The sequence below is a fragment of the Pieris rapae genome, chromosome 12, assembly GCF_905147795.1.
Source record: "Pieris rapae chromosome 12, ilPieRapa1.1, whole genome shotgun sequence".
Classification (NCBI taxonomy): Eukaryota; Metazoa; Arthropoda; class Insecta; order Lepidoptera; family Pieridae; genus Pieris; species Pieris rapae.
Genome location: NC_059520.1, coordinates 8,969,075 through 8,987,660, shown reverse-complemented (window position 1 = coordinate 8,987,660; position 18,586 = coordinate 8,969,075). Strand labels below are relative to the sequence as shown.

The window sequence follows — 18,586 nt, the reverse complement described above, 5'->3', positions numbered from 1 at the left end:
TATTAATTATTAATTGTCTTTGCACAGTTTCACCAATACAATTTATTGTAAAATATTTTTTTTAATTATACAGTGTGCGTATTTAAGATCTATGAGCAATAATAATAAAATTTGACAAATTAAGTATAAAACAATGTTTTTTTGTCAACGGAATCTACAGATTTCTTTATTGCATTGTAATTCATCAATTTGTATAATTTGATTTTAGTTTTTACTTCATTTGATCAATTTCTCGTCATTCTTTAATATGAAGTTTGGTAATTCTCAAATTTTTCAGGTTTACTTATAATTTTATTTTTGTTGATTTGGTTATGCATGTTTCGCACCTTAACATTTAATTTCTTTAGTTTTTAGGCTTGCCTGAAAGAGGTCGCTTTTAGCACGCCACCCTAATAATTTATGTTATTTTCTTTTCTTTTAATCTAAATAACTTAAATACAAAAAATATACGTATATCAACGCCATCTATGGCCGAATGACTAAAACTAAATGACTAAGACTAAATCATCTTTTCTATTGAATATATAATTGGCGATTTCACATAATAAAGTTATCAAGCTGTTGGGCTACACAATGATATTTCATCTCATAGCCTATCAGGCAGCTATCAGAACGAGAAGCTTAGGTGCAGGGGAGTATCGAAATCTGCCCTTCCTAAAAAGAGACTTTATTACAGGGTTGGCGTTGTGCAAGGGCTACACTAAAACTACCCAGGAACATCCTCATAATAAATGGGCGAGTCGGGCCCGCTGCCAGGCGCTACTCGCGTTACCTCTGGATAATCTTGCAGCAGAATTCCCAGCCGTGCTCAAGCAACATGTTGGATAGCCCGTCGCGGGATGCCAGTCTCGAGATCCAAATCGCACCTGGCCCTTTCACAAGTCGCAGACCACAAGTAAAGCACACTTTGGTCGGTTATGTCGTCACAGTCGCACACGCGCTTTCAAAAGCGCAGTAATGTTAGCAAGGTAAAGAGTATAAGGAGGATAATGTTAGCAAAGACTCAGATAAATTCATTTAATTCCCAGTGCTACTACAATATAAATATCTAGACGTACGTTTGATCCAGTTATAGAAATAAGATACGTTTGTATATACAACTAGACCTCTGGTTGTGTCTGGCCTCTTGAAGGAAACCAGACCCACTTGAATGTAGTCATTTATCATTAAGGCGCTGCCGGAGTCACCTCTGAAAGAAAAGTTAGTTTATAAATAGTACATTTGAATTAACAACAGTATGTTGGTATAAAATAAGGTCTGGGCTTCAGATTTCTGTATCTATTTCATAATCATTTAGTAATGTAATAGGTTCCTGTAGCTGACGTACACCGTCGAAGTTTTGATTCTAAGGCAATCCGGTCTCATAACGGTGTTTTCCTCACTGTTCGAGCGAACGTTAAATGTTGGTTGGCCAAGGATCGAACCTATGATCTCAGGGATGAGAGACGCACGCTAAAGGTACTAGGCTAACACTGATCGTATGTTGGTACTCTCCGATAATAATTAGAAAGAAATTGAATGAAATCATAAAGGGGAGACGGGAGATTCTGGTAAATGAATTTTCTTATTTTCTATTCTTCATTTCCAGAGACATATAATGTATAAATTGAATTAAAAATGTTTGGTTACCATGGTTACCATTTTTTGTCACATTTAAAATGTTATGCAATAAGGATAAATGTAAGAATATGTGGTACCAGATGCCCACTGAAGTATTTCCGAAGCAATTCGACTGAGGGTCCTTCTAGAAAAGAGTGTATCATCATCATAAACAGACGTCAATGCTTGAGGGCTTGCGAGAGCATTGACGTCTGTTTATGTGTCCTTAGGCGGTATCTTTTAACATCTCAACAGATCATCAACAACAGATGATCCTGCCCGTTTGTCCCCTGTTCTATAAAAAAATAAAACATTCCTATATCGTATTATAGTACGACTTTGCTAAGAAGGAAGTGAAAAGGTTTCGATAGCTCCGGAGAGCAGAGGTTAGACCACAAAAGAATCCTTACTCAGAAGCATAACTTTCTTCTGTGGTATCACCAGCACACAAGCTACCCGTTGGGATTCCAGGCAACACTCTTCTACATTCAGACAACGTCCACATCTTTTGATTTGAAGAATGCAGCCAGCTACTCCTCACACCATCTTCTTCCTTAAACATTTAAGAGTAAAATCAAGATTCGTCAATTTGTTATGTAAAGAAAATAAAACTTACTGTGTAATATTGAATGTGTCCTAAATTTAAATTAAAATTTGTGATAGTAAAACGTGTTTTAAACTATACTTTGTTTAATTTTATGCCTTTGATATAGATACCGTCAAACATCTTGAACAAATGACCTTGCCTGCGCAGAAGCGATTTTTAGTTATCACTGGGAGAGGGTGATACGTAAACTTTCCCCCACTCCCTTGTTTAATGCTCAAGGAGTTTGCCGGTATGAGTCTGTAGTCAGCGGAAAGAGATGGACATGGCAGCTAGGATTATACAATCTATTCACAAACATATACACAAATATTTTTATCGAACTGTATGTGTACATCACAAAAAGCATTTCAAAAGATTTTAGCACTTCAGCGGCATCATAGTTCTTTCTGTTAGTCTAGTTTATATTATACACTAGTTTTAGGTACCTATATACTATTGGTATACATAACTTACATCAATGAGTCCCCAACCGGCAACAATACCCAATTTCTTATTCGGAGGTGATTTAACAATTGCCACTCTTTTAGCATTATCTCCCAGCGTTAATGGCGTTTCTAGCACTGCCAGGCCTATATCGTTCTTTACTTCATCTTCATCATAATCTTCATGTATTTTATAACTAGATACACGATATTTAATTCCTCTAGATTTATGTGCATTACCAACAAAAGCGTTAATATTATTAGCTTTGCATGATTCGAAACAATGAGCTGCCGATAGCAGAATTTTTTGATTCAAAATAGACGAACCGCATACATACGCCCCTTCAACATCTCGTATAGAGAGAAACACTGAATGTGCAAAGTACTCTATTTGAGCTTTATCGCCGCGTACAACGAATCCTTCGAATGCACAACTAAATTGAACAAAAGCGAGAAAGATCAGTTGAAAAATCATGGTCTTTTACTAATCACTAAAGAGAAATAATTGCTTTTGGATTCACTATGTCATTTCCCGGTTATTTTACGAGTCATTGCGATTTAATTGCTACATTAGTTTTCATGATTTACGTCATAATTGTTTAATTATGGTTAATAAGAGGTTTTTCTCGATGTAATCACTAATCACTTGCGGCGTTCAAATTCTAAATCACAAATGTGAAAATTCTAAGTTTTATCAAATGTAAATAATCTTCTATGATCGATAAATATTTAACTACAGGTAAACTAATTAGTTAATACCACTAGATGTACCACGTAAAGTATTGGTTTTCTTTAGAATTGATCCTAATTGACCGAATATATCCGGAAAAGTACTCTTAATCCGTTTTAATCGCGAAGAATCCAAATGAAAGGTGCCTGAACTTCTAGTTTGGTTTTTGCAGACGGGATTTAAAAAATTCTGCTGATTTACGACTTTGGTAATGAGTAAGGGACGACAATATTGTGGCGTCTCAGCTCTTTATTCGATTATTTACACTATGGGTAATTATTACCACTAACATGTAGAAAATCCAAAGCATATTTCAATAAAAATAGCACTGATTATTGCAGAACTAAGTTAATAAAAAAATACATTCATTCGTTATAACATATAATTCTTTTGACGATGTACTGTGGAAGTTAAGATTCCTCTTTCATGTTGGTCAGTTTGAAGTCTGGGTCTCAATGGAATCGAGCACATCTGGGATGTTCTAAAGAGACTGTTCCAAGATCCGTGCAACCTGCTCAGACGTCAGGAGCTAAATCAAGTCATTGCAGAAGATTGGGTACGTATACCGAGGGACCCAACACGGCTGTGGGTACCTGGATGCTGGACCACGATGTATGTAAAAAATTGTTACGCCGAGACTAATAAACTATTTAATCATCTTTCTGTAAGTAATAGATCACTGACGTGCAATTCTTGGGGAATCATAGGGAAGGTGATTAAATTTTTAAAGGCAAGGTGCTTTTATAGCGTGGGCGAGTTTAGAATTATTATCAAACTTATAAACTTATCTAGATTATAAGTTTGACAATTATTTTTCATGACATTATGTTAATGTTTATATTATGATATTATTATCCGTTATTATGACATTTGCATGCCTATTTATATATGGCGGATTTTTATAATTAATGTAAGTATCTAATTGTACCAATATCATAGCAAATAAACGATTTCATTTCATTTCATTATAAACATCGTAGAAGGACTGCCCAGAATATTTTGGCAAGAACAAGTCATCCTCGTTATTAGGTTTATTCAGGATTAGGATAATTCAATATAGTTTATGAATTCTTTATCTCTTTATTGCCACTTCTGATGCTTGACTGCGTACTTCGGATTTAAATTCATCATTCATTCATCAAAAATTGCTAGAATTCTCTACACCCGTATTAATTTACATAATTATAAATATACCGACTACGTCAGACACTTAAATTTTATATAATTATCTGAAGTAAATATCCTTAGATGCCCGTTTACTTATGAAACTTATACAGAGATATTACTGATTACCAAGGATACAAACTTCCACTTGATTTGCTTGTATGGGAATTTCTCAGTTAATCTTCTAAACTTAATTCACGGTCTGCCAGTTTCTCTAACAATGTCGTTCCACTTGGCCAATGATCTTTGTACCCAAGCCGCAACCATCAATTGTTTATCAAACGTCAATGCTAGTGTCACGCCTACTGCCACGTGCTTATACATTGAATTTTTAAAAATAAAAATTTGTGTGCGTGTATTAGTGTACACAAATAAGAAGTGAAACTTCTTTATGACCTTATTTTTCGAAAAATGATCTACTATATGCAACTTTACAACTTAACAATAGGCTTTTATATAGACGTTTTGCCTAGTTTCATTTTACCTTATTACGACTAAGATTATTACAGAATTTCATTAATTATAATATAATTATTGCTAAAATTGATATCTTTATTAAAATTTTTTGTTATTAATGGCTTCGAAACTCTTAGAATCACCCGTGGTAGGGACGAGAAAAAGATGACGCGTAAGGGAAAAATGTGACGGTAAATGTTTTTCCAACGCCGATAAAGAAGTTTCACTTCAATAATCTTTAATCGAGGAACTCATTTTATAATAGAATTAGCGTGTTGCATTTTTGTCTAAGTCTCTAATGGTTTTTTATTTATTTGAAATCTCTACTTACATGTAATCCGAGTATTTGATAATGTTGTTTTAATTACAATACCTCGTTTTAATAAATTATGAAAAGGTCTTAGTAGGTCTATCTACTTATTTTTTTTAGACAAGCGTAAAACGTTCTAATTAAAAATTAACTTAATTTAATAAGATTACAATATAATTTTTAAGAGATATTATTAAATATTTATTCTATTTAATTATCTTTCTGAACATCTCTTGTTTCAATAATTCTCGAAGTTTATACTAGTGAAATATGAAGTAGTAAATATTTTTTTAAACTGAATGAATACCTTTTTTCTGTACTCGTTAAAGTGTGGAATAAGAAATACGAATTCTCAACTTCAGTTAAAAAAAACACGTAAAGTACGACAAATAATACTTAGGGTTATAAAGATTTTATTAATTGCAGTTCAATCTTCCGGCGGTTCTCAATATCCAATCATAATGGTAGGTAGTATTAGTATAAACTACTAAGCTGTATCGTGGATTCTTGTAGGATACTATACCAATTTGAATATATCCTTGAATCACGAATGCACTTCCCGAATCACCCCTGAAATATCAAAGTGCCAGTTAAATCTAAGTAATTTAATATAACCAATGTTACATTTAAGAATAACGATGAGCGAAAGAAGAATTAACGCTAGGCTTAAACGAGTGTGCTTATGACCACACGACTGAAATGAAACTTCTTTTCCTCCTTCTGTATAATCTTAATTAATCTCTTCTGTATAATATCAATGTTAGTTCTTCACTTCGTTAATTAGGGTCTCGGCATCATATGTGCATTCTGCCGTAACTTGGTAATAATTAATTTTACTCAAAGCAAGAAGATTCTCATCCCTAAGGTCGTTGGTTCAATCCGGCTGTGCACTAATGGACTTTTTATGTACATTTAACAGTCACTCGAACAGTGAAGGAAAACATCGTGAGGAAGCCAGTTAAGACCAAAAAAGTTAACCCTTGTCAGGCACCGGCTGATCACTTGCCTATTAGATTGATACATGATCAACAGATACAGAAATCTGAACGCCAGAACTAAAAAGGTTTTAGCGTCATTTATTTTATTTTATTAAAAGGTTAACAGGTGATGTAGATGAGTACTCTTACTGATCAGGAGCTCCCCTTCCTGTAATAGGCCCAGCACAATATGTACCAACTGGCAGATATCCTAAAAGACTGCATACATCACTGGGTTGAAACTTTTGAACTGTTGCCTTCAGTACAACAGACTCTTGTTGTTCTGACTGTAATCATCATTTCATACCTTTACGCTTAGTAATTACTTAAATCAAATGTTTATAATAATACAAAAATTAAAAAAGTTGTTAATAATTTTTAAAAAATATTGTTTTTGTTATTTTATGATTTGCATGCAAAAATAACAACAAAAATAACAACCCTTCCATTTTCAACCCTGAATTTTCACATACCCTCTACGATCCACCCTTATTTTTTATATTAGGTAAAAACTGAGGTTTGTCACTAGGGTAGCATAGCAAAATGTTTACAAAAAAGGCAGTCTAGGCATTAAGAAGAAACAAAGTTCGCGGGGGCAGCTAGTAATCTAATCACAATTAAACAATGAAAATGTGTCAAATGTGTCAAAACCTAAATGTTTTTCTGGTATGCCAAAGCTTTCAATACTAGACTGCTATGCATATGATAGTATAATGCCTATGTATGCTCAAATGTCCTCCCTAGTCCATTACTCACATGTTAAGACTTGTCGCAACAGAAGGACACAACAGACAGACAAACATCACAATTTTGTCTCTTACAAATTCACCAATGTCATCAATAAAGCTTACATTAACAACACCCCATCCAGCCATGTAGCCAGCTGATGGCTGCTTCGGGTATTTCGCCATCAAAGCGACACGCTTCACAAATCTCCCCAGTTGCATGGCATTCCTCGCCATTACCATAGCTATATCAAACTCCAGGGTCTCATCATTATAGTGCCTATGTTTAACATACTTCCTCACTGATTGCGTCCTCATTCTATCTATAACCTCATGGCCAAACTTTATAATGATATGGTCTCTTCGAACGGATTGGCACGACGAAAGACAATGCGCGGCTGTCAACACCAATTGATTAGTGACCAAAGATCCACCACAAATGTACGAATCCCCACAATTAATGTCTAGAAACACAGAATGTGGGTACTGTGCTATCTTTGCGTATTCACCACCAACGACGAAGCCTTCCATGTCACTTTTGACAGCCTTAAACACAGATACAAAAGTCCACAGGTGAATGTAAATTGTCATTGTTTGATTTTTCAAATCGTTTTTGTTTTTTCATCGTATACTTTAGAGTAGTGTTCTCGTTCGTATTTAGCTGTAATTAAATTGTTACGTGGTTGGCTGCGAACTAATTAGATTTTACGATAGTTTTATCTTTATTGCTACTTTAAAAGGCTTTATTGAAGTACGAGTGTATTCGGAATTTGAATTCTTTATGGTTATTTGTTTTACAATAGCACAAAGTGAAAATTAAATACTTATTTGATTAGGCATAGGGTCTAGTTATTTTGATAATTTTGAGGGTTATTATTTTAAAACTTCAAAAATTTAAAAATGAGGTCGATTTTACATGCTTGAAAAAAATAGATTAATCTCTAATAACCAATAGAAAAGTAGGAAATGGTTTTTTTTTCGAATTTCCATACATTACACAATTATTTTAATATATACACGCAACTCCTGCAATGAAAATTACTTGGAGATGTTACAATCAAGGTCCCCACACACATACATACATACACACATACTACATAATCAGTATCATCAAATTCGTGTATATAATTTCTAAGTCGTTACCTATGTAGTTAACGTACTAATAAAATAAGTGTTAGATTTTTCAAAAACTTTTGCTTATATAAATAAAAATAAATCTTAAAACCCGAAGACAACTGGTTCGAGTAATTTGTATTATTCCTTGATTTACTCAGCTTTCTTTCCGGAAAACCGAACAGTCTACGGGTTGCATAGCAAAATGTATGTTCTATATATTATATGCTATATATAGGCTAAGTTAAAAAATCATATTAATGTTCGCAGGGATAGCTACTACACAACTACTGTACTTCAATTCAAATACATTCTGGCTCGCATGCGTAGGTCCCGTCAAATACAATCATGATAAAAATTGTTTAGATACAATCTCGCAAATGTTTTCTATAATCCAAAGAACAATAGTTTTCTAGCTGTCTCTAAGTAGGACTGGTTAATGCACTTTAAGTAAAAGATTACTATGATTTCTCGATTGAAATTTGTATAGTTAAGAATAAAAAACGCATTATTTTTAAAATCGGAATGTAACTAAGTCCATCAATATTCTTTTCTTAATCGCCATTTGGTGTACAGAAACAATAATTATTTAGCTAACAATCAACGTTATCTAAACGTAATTAAGGCAACGAAATATTTACAATTAATTATATTGTTATGTATATGCCTTACAAAATACGTTATTTATATACTCTGCTATTTAAGTATACTACAAATTGTCAAATACATATATATATTCAAAGAAACTAATTAGCCTAGTATTAGAGTGGTAGTTCTCTGAGACTAAACGATCTCTAATCGTACATAAACTCATAAAATGTACAGATATTTGCAAATTAATATTCTATATAAATATGCTACAGATTGACAAGTATATCAATGTATCAATAAATTATGCGCCTAGCAATAAAGCTGGAAGATCTCTAAGTTTAAACGATATCTAAACGTATTTACGCACACTTATTAACAGTAACTTAATATACAGATCATAGAAAATTTCGCATATTTTCGAGTTCTATTCGAGTTCCCATAGTAGCGTTACGATAGCTGTGCACCGAGAAAAAGTATACAGCAATTGACGAAACCGTTATAAAGAGAAGAGTGGAATAACTGTTACGTTCCGTTTCCGGGCTCAGAAGAAATGTTTTAATAAGTATATACTAGTAGGCTACTAACGCGTTTGAGCTTGATCGTATATATTTTAATTAGCACCTAGTGGTTAATGACTAATTATATTAGTTATTACATTTTTTTACACTTTATGTTTAGTATTTATTTTTCAAACAAAACAGTACTCATAAAAAAAGAGTGGCGGAGAGTTCATTGCCAGTTCTTCTAGTAAGTTTTACACCTGAGAACTGGCAGTAAATGGAAATTAGCATTCAGCATTTAATATTATGTATTTCTTTATAACCGTTCATAAGTGTACATTATGTTACTTGAATTAATAAATTATTTCAACTTTGACTGTTGAGTTTTAATAGGTTGTCTGGAAGAGACAGCTTGAAGAGAACCTGGAAGAAAGTTTTGATAAATAAATAAAAAGTAGTATTATAAGCAACGTCCAATTCGTAAAAAAATAAATTAGTGCATTCGTATGACATTATGATACCCGGTCCCTTTTCAATACAACGTAAACAAAATTTGTCAGAAAGAGAGGAAATATTAGTTTTATTTAAAAGAGTGAAATAGGCCGTATTTTTTAATAAATCACAAACAAAGTTCAAGTACAAACAAGTTTTTAAATAAATAAGTATTAATAATATTTTAAAAAACTACTTAAGGATATTTATATTACCAAAGAGGAAGATAAGTAGGTAAGTTCATTATGGCACCAATATAATACAAAATTTTAGACATATCAGGCTGTCGAATGTCATATGTCAAACCTCAAACATCAAAGGTCAAAACATAAAAACTAACCTTGAAATGTAATAATACTAATTGCATGGGATTTAAACCTTAAAAAAAATCAAATATGTAACAGTAAAAAGCTTGGTTCAACAAACAAAAGCACTATTGTAAATGACAACTCAAGTTACTAGTTATATATGATTTATATATTTGAATTGAATAAACCAAACATCCATTGAGGTCCGAAGGTGAATAAATCTAGTTGGTCGCGACAGGCGCCGCGATGTCTCGGGCAGCCATGTAAATGTCAAATGGCCCACATTCACGTGCTAACTTGAGAATTGTTGATAAACGCGTGTGATAGCGGAATGATCAAGCAGGTGTATTTTGCAGGAAATTGTGTCTCAAAATAGTTTTCGAATAAAAATTTTCCGGAAATTGTTATAATTCTAATTTATTTAGTAATATATACGCTTTTATTATTACAGATAACTAGATTTAAATACTTTTGTTCGCATATAAAACGCACGTAAATTATTATATAAACCCAATAGGTCTATCCCGGCTGTGACGAGATTATGACTCCGTTCAATACTACGGAGCTAGCAATGATTGCTGTTGCTTTAAACAAAGAAGAAGACAATGGGTGCATGAAGCATGGCAATCCAGAAAGACGGAAAGAGAATTCTTCGAGATGCGTTCATAGAGAATGTATGAATGAATATTTGGCACTGTGTTGGAACCGTGGATACACTGATATGTGTGAATCGACCTTTAGAAGGCGTAGGCCCTAACCACGCAACTTCCTTACAATCGAAGAGGTCGCAATATCACAGCATACTACTGACGTGAGGTCACTGAACTTAACGTTTAATACCATAAATTCATTCAATCAATCAATCAATCAAATCAATCAAAATTTATTTATTCAGTTTAGATGCGACTTAAGGCATGCTTATGAATGTCAAAAACGTTTACAAAATTCGCGAAAGAGCAAAACTACGCCATCCGTTCGCAGGACTACCAGGAGGTCTTGTTCTGAGGTGAACGGGCAAGAAACCCAGCAAGTTTTATCCTCCCTTTACATACAATAATTCAAAATAGTGACATTGACATCAATAGTGCAATACAAAAATAGAGCCTAGACTTTCCAAGGAATCAACTAGTTTCATCTATTTGTCGATATCTACAATCGAATCGTTAATCGATAGACGCTCCGATCGAATTTAAATCGTTAGAATTTCCGTTGATTCATTCTCTTTGTTGAAACTTAATCCTGCAAAGGTCGTACAGTAAATTAGAGAGATAAGGGATTCAACGGACTTTGCTGGTCTTGTAAATAGGGGCATCATTACGTTGCGCTAACGAGAGGCTGGCACGTGCTTTAAAGGAATTAGGAATTTTGGATATTGTGGTTCATATATGTTAAGTTTGGACGGTAGTATGTGTCATATAAAATAATAAGTATGTAATAATATAAAATTATTTCACTGTTTTCACATTATTACTAATATCGATATTATTTTATTACATTTCATCATATACATAATATGAGATCTACAATATATGTTACGAGCTATCTGTCTTAAAATATATGACAGTTATGGTAAATATAAATATTTCTGGTAAAACAGCGGATCTGGTATCAGTCAATATGTCACAATCTGGATAAATAATGTTTCGATGTTAAGTTGAAATAATATCCTTATTAAAAAGTATATTAAATAAAACTCTTTATTGCCGAATTATAATAAAGATGAAAATATACATTGTTTCGATAAAATATTGGTGTTGGCCACCCCCAGTGGTTCAAGTGGCTGTCTTCGACCTGTTTGTCAGATTAAACGTACTTTTTTTGAGCAATTGAGCTACAAACACTGTTACACGAAAAAATATATAGTTTTTAAAATTATTGAAAAATTTATAAGACATATCCTGAGCTCGTTATAAAGGATATTAGTAGTGAAATAAAGCGCAGAATCCAGACTATGTATTTCCTTATCATGGTGCGTAACTTAGATCGTTCCATCTATTTGTTCTTGTGTATTAACAATTTGGTAATAACGAGAATATATTCCTCCCAAGGAACAGATGCATCGACGAGATAATTCATGTAGTTGGTACAGACTGGAGCAGAAAAGCAAAAATAGAAAAGCATGGAGTGAACTAGAGAAGGTCTTTATCCTACATGAGGTTCCAAGAACATAGTTTTAGATGAATAGTTATAAGATAAAAAGTTATTAAATTTGTTGGAAATAAATGGGCTTTATTGTTATTACTATTATTATCTATACCAGGAGTTTTAAAGCGTCGAACAACCCAATGCGTGACCAACTGTGCCACAGAGGCGGCAAGAAATTAACAAGCAGAATACAGCACATCATAACGAGATCGTCACGCTTTGCCAAGCGAGACGACTCTACCTGCATCGGGAGATAGCTATTTCTAACAGATTATTTATATATTATTCTGAATAAAATACTGATTTACTTTCTAATTAGATCGAAAGATGGAATAGATTTGCTTCTGTTCCAACAACGGATATACTTTTTTAAACTACAACAGTTAATTGGTGAATTACAATATTTTTATAACGAAAACGGAACGGAACAATATTTTAGGTTATAATGGAGGTGATCAAACGGTAAACGAATGGACTGGACCAAAGGGACAAAGAAATGGCCAGACCAAAAAAAGATGGGCCGATGACATTGAATAGCTGGCAGAAATAGGACGGCAAAATATAGAATAGGGTTGAAAAAGATAGAGACGGCCTTCTCAAAGATGTGTTTGGCTGACTTTTATAAAATTGAATCAATGTCTTTTGTATATTATATGTAAATATGTGAATAAATAAAAGCTTATTATTATGTAAAATAAGACACATTTATAAAATGTACAATAAGTTGTCTAAATACCAAAACCTAAAAACCAAACTAAATTTTAACATTAACTGAAATACTATGCTACCAAACGTTTTTATAATATTTTAACCACAGAAATTTCCAAAAGACTTTCCAAAAAATATTTTAAGCATTTGCAGTCAAAACTAAACGCATAAGTAGAAACTCCATACTAATAACCCAGAAACCGTCTGTACCTTCCTCATATATATCCCTTAACCTGAATCCATCTTCTACTTCATTCTATCCCGGCTCCAGGGAGTATGGTATGTCCTTGGCCTAAACAGTATATAATTCTCATAAATAGTTGAAATGAACGTTATCACTTGTTTATAAATAACGAGTCTTCGAAAGACATAATCAGTCAATCTTAAAGCGTTGTTCTGCAGACGTTTTATAATTTCACTGGCGTATAGTAGTCCGCTTTCTCGTATGTTAACAAATCGTTGGTTTCTAACAGAAGATAATATGTTGAATGAATCTAAGTAATAATTTAATGATAAAATAAATATTTGATAGTTTGAACACATTGATTGTTTGTGTAATACAAATTATATTCGAAGGATATTCGGTCCTCGTTTTTTAACTATCCAATTTTGGAAGTTGTAAGGGTTAGGGTAAGAAGGAAAGTTTTTTAAAATAAAATGTCTGGAAAAGTAAACGGAATATGTACAAAGTTATTTATATTATCACGCCTTGGACCCAAAGGGTTTGACAGATACCATAGATATCCACTTGCTACGGTCCTGACTTACCTATTTCGCTTCATTTACGCTCAAACCCAATAACCTATCTCAATCCATTTTTGACCATCTGAGATAGACATCTTAATCCAAATATTAACAAAAGTGTGCTAATAACCATTCGACGGATGGTAATAGCCATCTGTCTATACAAGCTATCCATGGTACCTCGGATCGGTGTATTTGGATAGACCTTTGTATGAAAAAGAAAGTTCTACTGTGCCAATATCCTATTTTAACATTTCAACTTACACCAGTTTTTAAAATAATTATAAAGCTATTTGATGTTTTAAACATAGATATGTATTATTTGTTTCTTTATTTGGTTTATATTAACTATCAAATTTGAGTGTAAAGAGCGAAGAGATTGCATTCTATCCGTTGCCAAAATGGATTGTCTTCGTAGGGTTTGGTTATTGGGATGCAGATAGGAGATCGATCAACTCTTACGGCCTGATCTCGGATTGTTTTCAATCTGAGATTGTGAATTAATTATTGAGTTCGGGCGTAAATGACATTCACCATGCATGCTCCTCGGTTATGTAATTAATAGTACATTAATTGCCTTTATCTAGTACTTCCTAGATTTTAGGTATGTAGACTTCTAGGTATGTCATTAGTAATTAAAGATTCAGCTGCGAAGCAATTTTTGGCACTTGCGAGCCCTTTGGCATGGAGAGTAGAGTAGAGTCCACTTAACATCGGGTAAGACTCCTCCTCGTTTGTACCCTGTTCTATAAAAAAATTAGTAAGCTTCACAATATTTGTACCCTGATCGTAACCAGGCTATAAATCGCGATGTTATCATTGCCCAGCTCCACCATTCGACCTCAAAGCACTCGACTTACAAGCTTCAAAGATCCTCTAATAAACCTAATGAAGCTTTGTTTATAAACTGATGCTTAAAAACCACTAACTCTGTCATTTTTTATGATTTGTTTAATAATCTTTTTTATTTTTTGATATACAGTTATTGCAAATCACAGTAAAAGAGCCCCTAAACCAAGGATTTCGGTAGAAGAAGAAGATGACCATGATGGCATGTTCTTCTATGAGACACGTCATCTGTTTGAATTTAACTCCGGTTTCCTTATGTTTTCCTTCGTTGTATGAATTAATTATTAAATGTAGAAAAATCCTTGGATTAAGAGGCGCTCATCCAAGTCTTATCTTCTCTTTTATAGATGATGCCCTAAAAATTTTATTTAGTATTCTAATTAACTTAATAGCCCTAAGAGTAGAGATAAGATTTTTATTATTTCATTTAAGTAGAACCGTAAACCTGTTTATCTGTAGACTTTAAGAACATTGGTTGAGATGGTCTCAAGTCAAGGTGGCCGACCGCGCTTCCAAGCGGAACCGAGGGCGTTACGCTCCGCCGCCCGCTAGGATAATGACTTCGCTTCAATCATATCTCACTTGTCTCTTAGCATCTAGCAGGTTCAGAACAAATATCTATCTCTATCTATTAGGTATTAGAATGAACGAATTTTTCGTTATTAAGTTTCACTTTGTAAACATGCATATTACAAATTAGAGGATCATATTAAGGATAAGAATGCTTGAAAACATCTGCTCCATATGACAGTCATAGAGCTTTGACAAAATCAATTGGTTGCTGATCTTATTTTACATAAATGTTTTATAATAATTAATAAATAATTAATAGAAACTGTAATTATTTTACTTTTATCTCACACAGTGTTTTATTGTTTTTTTTTTACTTTTTATTTTATATTCTACGGTTTAAATATTTGTAAATATGTGAGGAACATGTAAACTAACAATACAATAATAGACCTGTATACTATGTTTATTCTGGGAGTACGTTGTCTTCACATATAATTATTTAACTAATATAAAATATTGTAAATTCTATTTTAAAAGAGCAAGTGTGGAGTTTCTTGCCCATTCTTCTCCACAGGAAACTAGAAGGAAGAGGCAACTAGAATCATCTTTATATTTTATTTAATGTAAAAACACAACAACACAACAACACAAAATTTTGTAAAAAAAACTTGGCTTTGTTTAAAAAATATATATTTCATCTAGTATTGTCTTTTATTAACATAATATATAACTTCAATCCGTTAAAAAAGTGTTTTTCTATAAATATATATTTCATAATTCGAATAAGAATCAAAAAGCCCCATCGCGTTTTGATGGGTTTTTTGGAATGAATGAATTGAATAGCTTCTTATTGAATGATTTTGAAGCTTTGTTCTTTGATAATGTCACTATAGGAAGCTATAAATTAAATTAAATTTCATTAAATTCTAAGAATTACCATTGAAAAATAGCTTAAGTATAATACAAAAAATATGACAAAAACAACAGAACATAACCAGTTAGGAAGAATTCCTTGTAACGACTGAAGTGGCAATGTTTAAAATTAACAACATTTTGTACAATATATTATCAAAATTTAATTAATCTTTAATACACTAAACAGTTTTGTAAAGTGAAACTTTGGTTGCGTTAACAAAAGGTTGCGTTAAACGTTTAACGCTTCTGGGGAGGAGGAGAAACAGATAAAACGGGATTAAATGCTTCCTTTTTTCATTTCTACACGAAGTCACTTTTTCCGGGCGGAGGCAGTCAACGAACTATATCTTTTATTTGTCATAGAGAGGTACAAACATATTATTCAACCTTTGAACTTCCTAGGCTGCTCTGCGAAAGAGCTAGGCTGGCTTAGTTAGCCAGGTCTTTACGCACAACGGACCCAATGCGAGTCAAAGTGTGGAAACCACTGGAACCAACCTGGAACCTTTAGAACAGACAATTCTTCTCAGACAGTATAAGAGTTTATGGTAAAACCAGCCTTCAGAGATTTCTATCATAACCCAGCGGCCGGGTATATATTGCCGCCATACAAAAAGTATATTCTCTATAAAGTGTAGGTATAATTTCAAAATAATCTTTCCACCAAACCAGTAGCGGAGGCATCAGACCGTATACCCTGCGGTCGCGCTCTGCTAGCGATGACGTTATGACATTTTCATTGGCCTTACAAATACAATGAATATTGTGAAATACTTCTCTAAACAACATTAGTTTTGTGTTTAAAACACTAGCTGATCCGGCTAACTTCGTTCCGCTAATAGTCTAATAGTATCGTGTTAAATTTAGTTAATTTAGAATTTCATGAATACAGCTTTTTTTGCAAATACAGAAATGTTTTATTGCTTGCCTCTTCGAAAGCAAAATGGCAGTTCTAGACAATCCTCTTGAAATCTTCTCACCAGCGCCAATATTGCGATACTGCATTTTAAGCACTTTCTGATATACTACATTTTTCATGAGGTTTTTTTGAACACATGACTTCGATCAAGAACTCACAGGGATTCGATGAAAAATAGTGCGTAGTTTTGTCAACAGATGGCACCACATGCTATTCGCATTCGTGAAATTAATTAATGAATTTATTATTATTCGATAACTTATCACATATTTTATTACTTATTCTGCTATTCTTACATCGGTTCAGCCGACCTTGAGTTATAAGTGGTTCAACTAACACGACTTTGTATATTTCACAATACTGTTATGATAGACGCAAAACGAGGTAAACACAAAAAGAAATAAAAGAAAAAACAAATCGGCCGTTGCCACTTCTGTGTTAGGGCATCTATAACTTAAGTTTTTGTTCTAATTTTTTCGCTTTTAATTTAATATATTTTCTTATTTTTAGTACGCTTCTTTCCATTGCTGTCTACAATAACAGAATATATATGTCAAATAAAGTGCATACTTACATTTTCTGTGTTGTAGGCTGCCAAGGAAATGTTAACTGCACTTTATGAATTGTACATAAGACAAATTTGTAATTAAACTATTTTTGCGCTCTAATTTGAATTTTGAAATATAAGTGTACTTAAATTTTGTTTTTAAGAAAATGTTAAAAGATGAAAGGGCATTCGAAGGAGAAAAAGCGTTGACCGAAGAAAGTGCGTTTTTTGGGTTGTTTACATAAAACTTGTATCTATTTAATGTAGTGTGGCCGGCGTTAGTTTTCATATTCTGTAACAAATTGTACATTTTTTTATTCATTTCAGTCTTTAGCTTTGTTCTCAAGTGCGGGCGTGAACTAGTAATGATCTAAAAATAACATCGTGCGAATTACCTCAATGACTCAGACGTATTAACACAAAAGACATTTGATATTTCCTGAATCACCTTAATAAAATCCTAGATCAGAATTCTAATTTTAGAAATTATGTAATTTAAACATAGTCATTTACCTAAATAGTAACAATGCTGCGTTGTCTCTAAAAAAAAAAATTTTTATTTATTTATTCTACCTTTACACTTATTACTAATTCGAAATATATATACTACAACAATTATCTCACATAGAAAAAACATTAAAAACATACATTTATATACCCAAATCTTATAACTAACAATATAGCAAAAAAACTGCTGTGAACTCAATGTACGAACAAATACGTCTAACTCAATAGAAATTTTGTCTATTATTCGTATTAATAATGATTTAACAAGAAAAATCAATTATACTAAACACATAGCCAAAGACAAACATAATGTGAAAGGAGATCTCAATAAAAATTCTTTAATACGTAATACGCCGCGCCGCCAATGCACTTGCGTTGACAATGTATAATCGGCGGTATCATATAATTAACATCATAAGGGCCTAATGTCCGTTTGCCCAAAAAAAGTTTATTTATGGAAATCCAAAAATTGTCTGTGACACCCCCGTAATTTGCTTATGGTGAGGCTAGTTGATTTAGCGCACCAATTTTTCGAACTAAAATACAGTTTCATCTGCTGTAAAATACTTTATGCTGTCATCGTATTATTGAAGACAATTAACAGGTTCGTCTAATTGTAGCGGTTAATCTACATCATAGACAATGTTCCATAAACTTATTACAATAAGGAAGTGACAATTGACAAACTTCTTTAGGGCTGACTACAACATTTTTGGTATTTTTTTTAATGAGTAAATAAAACCAT

General features: G+C 32.9%; 1 protein-coding gene across 1 annotated transcript; it reads right to left on the bottom strand.

The window, feature by feature from the left end:
* Positions 1 to 216: 216 nt before the first annotated feature.
* LOC110993000 (mast cell protease 1A-like) lies at positions 217 to 7,582 on the bottom strand. Its single transcript, XM_045630474.1, has 4 exons — positions 7,117 to 7,582; positions 6,416 to 6,552; positions 1,087 to 1,189; positions 217 to 240 (listed from the first exon to the last, which is right to left on the bottom strand). The coding sequence occupies exons 1-4, from the start codon at positions 7,579 to 7,581 to the stop codon at positions 217 to 219; spliced, it is 729 nt and encodes a 242-aa protein (XP_045486430.1). The 5' UTR covers position 7,582.
* Between the last annotated feature and the right edge of the window lie 11,004 nt (positions 7,583 to 18,586).

Bases quoted from the DNA above. Each gene is read 5' to 3' on its own strand.
- LOC110993000 (XM_045630474.1), bottom strand. From the start codon at position 7,581: ATGACAATTTACATTCACCTGTGGACTTTTGTATCTGTGTTTAAGGCT. The intron at 1,190-6,415 runs GTAAGAGTACTC...CTTTTCTTTCAG, and splicing joins GGAAGGGGAGCTCCTGATCA to AGGTGACTCCGGCAGCGCCT. The intron at 241-1,086 runs GTATCTTATTTC...TTCATATTAAAG, and splicing joins GTCTAGTTGTATATACAAAC to AATGACGAGAAATTGATCAA.